The sequence below is a fragment of the Uloborus diversus genome, chromosome 3 (genome assembly GCF_026930045.1).
Source record: "Uloborus diversus isolate 005 chromosome 3, Udiv.v.3.1, whole genome shotgun sequence".
NCBI classification, from domain to species: Eukaryota; Metazoa; Arthropoda; class Arachnida; order Araneae; family Uloboridae; genus Uloborus; species Uloborus diversus.
The window spans coordinates 91,930,378-91,936,339 of NC_072733.1; the positions used below are offsets into that span (position 1 = coordinate 91,930,378).

At 32.7% G+C, this 5,962-nt stretch overlaps 1 protein-coding gene across 1 annotated transcript in view; it reads right to left on the reverse strand.

The window, feature by feature from the left end:
- LOC129218848 (sortilin-related receptor-like) overlaps window positions 1-5,693 on the reverse strand; it is an 89,080-nt gene extending 83,387 nt beyond the window's left edge. Inside the window, exon 1 of the mRNA XM_054853170.1 lies at window positions 5,643-5,693. Coding sequence (XP_054709145.1) covers window positions 5,643-5,655 — 13 coding nt within the window. The 5' untranslated portion in view covers window positions 5,656-5,693. The remainder of the gene's footprint in view (window positions 1-5,642) is intronic.
- Between the last annotated feature and the right edge of the window lie 269 nt (window positions 5,694-5,962).

The following is a 5,962-nucleotide window of genomic DNA, read 5'->3' on the forward strand; positions in this document are numbered from 1 at the left end:
TCGGTAACGGGGAGACAAGGGCAAATAATTTATGCGTCTAAAGCATGTTTTACTATGCTCTTCGATTAATACATTTTTAGATTTTTTTCGTTAATACACTATCGTATGGTTTCCTGGTCAGTATCGAGCTGATGTTATACTTGCAATGAGTATCAATGTATGCATGTATCAATAGCATCTAAAAATGTGACGCAAGTTGTCCTGGATTTGAATAATGAAGGGAGGTGCATGGAAGAAAACACTTGATCACCAAATGCACAACCAAAATGTAAAGTCAGAATAAGCGGTTTCAGGGGTAAGCAGTTTACTTTCAATCAAAAAATCATCAGTTACCACCAAATATTATTTCAAGACAAATAATTTATGTTAGTAATTATGTATTTTACTTGATATTTATTTTTTTATATCATATTCTTTTTTCACTCACTCAATCCATTATTTACTTTTATTATTAAAATAACAAAATCATTTCTAGGTATAGTACATATATTCAGTAAGTTACCGCCCTATAGCCAAGGCTAAGGCAGAAATACATGAAATACACCTCCAGCTCAGTCAATTGCAGCGAGGACTGCAATTTCGTGCTTATTAGCACTCATCAGCCCGGCGTAGGATTGACTGAGCTGGAGGTGGAAAACCTCTTACCAGCTGGTAGCTTATTAGCTACTAGTTTGTTACCTTGGGAGTAAACGAAATCCTCTCTCCCCCAGATCTTAAAACTCTTCTAAAATTTCGTTTTTAAAACTTTAAATCCGAAAAAATTCCGAGAGAGTGACTCCGAATCTAAACTTTTTGCCTCACGTTTACAAAGATGGTCTATAACTAAGTTTTTAGAACTTCAAATGCTAAAATTTTCCGAGGAAAGGTCGCCCGAACCCCCTCTCTTCCCTTAACTTCAACAAAGGTGGTCTACAACTGAGCTTATTTAGCACATATCATTTTTATGAAAAATCAGAGAGCATTTCCGATCCTCCTCCCCCTCCCCTATGGTTAAAAATAATCTTAAAACTTCATTTTTAGGATTTCAATTTCAAGAAATTTCAAAGGCAGAGTTTCAGAGCTTGAACCGTTCATAAACCCCCTGAATCTATCCTCCTCTGAACATCACCAAAGAGCATGTAAAATGCAATTTTACAACTACAATTTCGAACAATTTCCAGAGGCAGACCTTCACGAATGTTTGACTTACGACGGTAGATTCATATTGTTAATTCTTTTTCTCCGCTTCTATAACACAATTCCCTTAATTTCATTAATCATATGTTAGTAATGATACATCCCCCCCCCCGCCCCCAAGCATAAATCTGGATTCTCTCTCTCTCCCTATCTTGCTACGTTTGAAAATAATTGAGAGTCTTCCAAACACACCCTCCCTATTTTTTTTGACCTGGCGACGGCCTTGTTACGAAAAAGACCTTCATTCACTTCATTGAAATTTGGAGAAAACCAAATCCTGCATTCGCCACTGCGAGAACGCACGAATTTTGAAAGTGCTGAAATGTATGTTTAACATTATCGAGATTATTATTTTTTTTATTTCTGCAATTATTGCAGAGATAAAAAAATACCCATTAAGCTTAAATAAAATATCGCAAGCACCTTGCGTTATTATGTAAAATCTGCGTAATGTCTGCGCATACCGCACACACACATTATCATACAGTCGAGTCCCGACTTAGGAGAGGAATGAGTTCCGAGACTCCTCGCGTAAGTCGAAATTTCGCGTTGTAGAAAAACATATGTATACAATTTTTTAGAAGCATGCCAAATTCTTTTAGACACTTATAAACATTCCTCAAACTGCTTTAAAGCATTCAACAACTGTACAGTTTTCTGCATAAAGAATTAAACTATTACTGTATTTAAAAACTAAAAACTTGTTCAACATGAAATACATACTTTAAGATACATAAAATGGGAGGGATCAATGGGATCAATGGAAGGGAATGACATAAAATAAAACAACACGGTACACACAGTAATGTAGTAACAATAAAATGCTGCACTATAATAATGTTGTACAGTAAATATAGTAACAATATGCATGAGTTAAAAAATGAAGATAATGATGATTTATGCTCCATTCTAAGATAGTTATTCTTATCTAATGACGTAATAATATGGTTGCTTCGCCTTTTCTTTTATAACGTTTCAATTTGTGGCGATAGTCCCTCTTCTTGATCTATTTAATACATAATCGAGAGCAGCTTTCATTTGAATATTTACTTTGCTAGACTTCTCTGCAAGCTGCAGTATTGAAATTAAGCTCTGAACTTTTTCGGATATCTCTTCGTTTTGACTTTTTGTTGTACGTACGGAAGATTCACTCATACTTATTGTCGCGCTACGTCGGCGTTTTTTTTTTTTCTTTTTTTTTTTTTTTTTTTTTTTTTTTATAGTTGTTCAAGGATACTGGAATCTTAGCATTTTTTTTTTCTTTAATCGAAAACTTTTTTTTTCTACCCATCTTCACAAAGTTTAGATGAAGGTACCACTAAGGTGCCATTACATTTCCTCAACTTTACACTATTTTGGTGTGGGAACTTTCACTGTCATGCTGTCAGTGATGCTCAAAGGGATGTAATAACACTCACGAAATCAATATTTAGTCGCCAATAACGTAGCCGATACTTCCTTCCAAAAAAAAAAATCGTTTTGTGGACGGAAAATTCGCGTTAACTCTAAATTCGTTACTCGTGAAAAATTCGCGTTATAGCCATTTTGCGTTAGTCGAATCGCGTTGTAGCGGGAGTCGACTGTATATCGTCACCTCAGAGCAACAGTAAGATATCTTATAGTGTTATTTCTGGGATTAGATATCTTACTGTTGCTCTGAAGCGACGATATAGATGGAGGACACTTACGGGGTTGCAGGTTTTTTAATTGGTGGAAAGGGGGTCGCGACATGAAAAAGGTTGGGAACCGCTGCTGTAACAGTACTAAAATTTACAAAGCTGAAGAAGAACATGTAAAACTTATTTTTGTAACCATTGAAAATCATTTAGCTATGCTGGCAAAGAATTTTAAAAAGTATTTTCTCGCTGACGACTAACTGATAGCAAGTAACGAGTGGGTTAGAGATCCATTTCATAAGATTCTCGAAGGACTCTCTATTGATGAGGGAAGAAAAATTCCTTGACTTTACGGCAAGTGGCGAAACCAAAAGACAATTTAATAATAAATCACTATTTGAATTTTGGTCAGGAGTAGAGGTATCTTTTTCCGCACTAAGAACAAGGGCATTTCGCATTCTATTACCATTTTCAACATCCTACCTTTATGAAACTACATTTTCTGCTAAGGCTTCGTTGAAGATAAGTTCAGATCTCGGCTAATTATAGAAACAGAACTGAGAGTGGCTATTTCTAATACTAAGCCTTCCTTCGAAAAACTGTTTTTCTAGACAGGTCCAAGGCATTCATTAATAATTGTGAAATTCTTTTAATTTGGTATGTTTTTATTAAATACCCTTTCCTTTCAGTCAGTTAATCAATTCTTTTAAATAATATTTTCTCTTGGATATTTTCGTGCCCCTCCCTTGAGTGTGCTCCTGCCTCTTTGGGGGGGGGGGGGCGCCCCACAGTTTGATAATCACCTGGAGTAAAACATTACGAAACAATCACCCCAGTACTTCTGACAAACACGTGAGTTTTTCTGATGTACATGTCCCATTAATATAAACTAAGCCCTAAAGGTTGATCCCAAGAATCGTTCACTACATCACAATTAACCGTAAAAATGAAAAATAAGCGATTTAACAGCAAAAAAAAAAAAAGAAAAGAAAAATTCACTATATGTTATACTACTTGTGTTACGTCGATTCTTCAACTGAATAGTGATGATTTTTTATTAAACATGTTCTTTTTATGAGACACTGGAACTGAATAGGCATTTCAGACTTTATTTCACTCTGAACAATATAAGATGATTTTATTGTTAAAATCTTATTACTCAACCGAAACTTTTGATGAACTTTTAACTCTGAAGTAAGTAAATTTTTGCAATCGGAAATTACTTTAGTCATACCAAAAATTATTTTAATTTTAAGAGAGGAACCATAAATTAGAAATTCTGACTTTACGAAATCACACAGCACCAGTCAAAAAATCAGGAGGTATGCATGTTTCTCGGAATGTCATGTGTTTTCCAAGACTTTTTCGTTTTTTTTTTTTTTTTTTCTGAAATTGAATATTTTGAATAATTTGATTCAGAACAGAGAAATCGAATCTTGCTGGAGTTTTATCAATTTAGTGCAAACATTTGCCATTTTTGAAAAAAATATAATTAGATTACAGAATTTTAAATGTATTATCAAGCAAAGACAAGGAAATATATTTTTCTCGTGAAATGTCCTAAACTCTCCCATTTTGTTCTTATAATTAGTGACATCACTTTTATTGCAAAAAGCGTGAAGGAAATTACGAGACAACCGGAACAGTAGCTCAAGGCGCGTGACATCATCCTTTTCCCAGAAAGTCGCAAGGCTATGAATTAAAATTCATGTTTTTCTTGTCTTATTACGCAAGTACTTATTTCAAAAGATTTTTTAAATGAGCAAATTTAGCCGTAACGTTCATAAACACAAAAAGAAATAATTCAAAGGACAAAACTCGCATCATGTATTAGCGTGTTTCAAGATTTCTCTCTGTCTCTCGTTTTTTTAAAACTCTTATTTGATTTCTGAAAAAAGGTTTTATTTTTTCGAAAAATATCATGCCAGTCTTGCCTCAAAATCAGGAATTGTATACGTTTATGTAACTAAAAACACTGATGGCTTTCAGGTACATTTTCAGTTGCAAATGTTTAAAGGGTGTGGATATCAGTCAATACGACTAAAAAGTTGGAGAGAGTTTGATGTACGCTATCAGTGCAACAGCAAACTTTTATTATAATTATTTTTTAATTTTATGTATTAGGAACAATAAGTTTCCGAACTAACTTTATAATAAAACGGAAGTATATACAGTGTATTACACTAAAGTTTTTTGGATTGTATCAGTAAGTGAATAAACTATAGTATTGAGTTTTGCAAATTTGTTTTTCTTTTTTGTATTTTTAAGAAATCTTCACAATTTTACATTACGATTACTCCTAGTTGTTTTTTTAACAAATTAGACACGATTAGGACACGTATCTTACTGTTTGAAAATGCCTCAAATATGCAAACTGCAATGAAGTGCTTGAGTTTTTACTTTAGTTTTTTCCTTCAAGCGAAATTTTGAAAAAAAAAAAAAAAAAAACAATAAATAAATAGAATACTCAAGTGAAATATCTTAAAAAATTGCATAGATGGCAGTAAATTTTCATATCTGAAAATAGATAAAGAATAAAACATGTTTCTGTGCAAATTAATGTATTGACTAGTGAATAAGAGCTCTTGTTTAAATGATTTCCTATCAGGAATTACTGAAAGGAGTTCACACATAGATATATATTTTTTAAAGTTTGATTTTCATAATCTGCATTGTTAAATATTGCAATAAGTTAAATTGGACTTTATATTTTGTTTTAAATAGTACAATAATGTTTTCTTCAAACTAGATAGTTTCAAACAAAAGCTTTAACAAAAGTTTTAACGAATTTGTACGTAAGGTAGATATTACTGTTTAATTCAAAATATTATATACAGCTGAAAGACTTACAGAATCCTCTCATGACATGTGATGCTCTTTGCCGTGTACGTTGTGCTGAAGCTCCGCCTAAAAAAATCGCCGATAATGCCTAAAACATAAGAAAAAGTTTTAGTTATTAGTGCAGTAAATAACCTACTGAAATAAAATGTAAAAAAGTGAATAAATTAAATTAGAAACTAGATTTTTTTTGCAATATCTACTTTAGCACACATAGTTTTTTTTATTTGAAAATTTAACTAAAGTAAAATTAAAACATCATCATCATAAGAAAAACTATTTAACGTTATCAAAAGTGAAAAATAAAAGAAAACTTTCTTAGATCCTCTGGG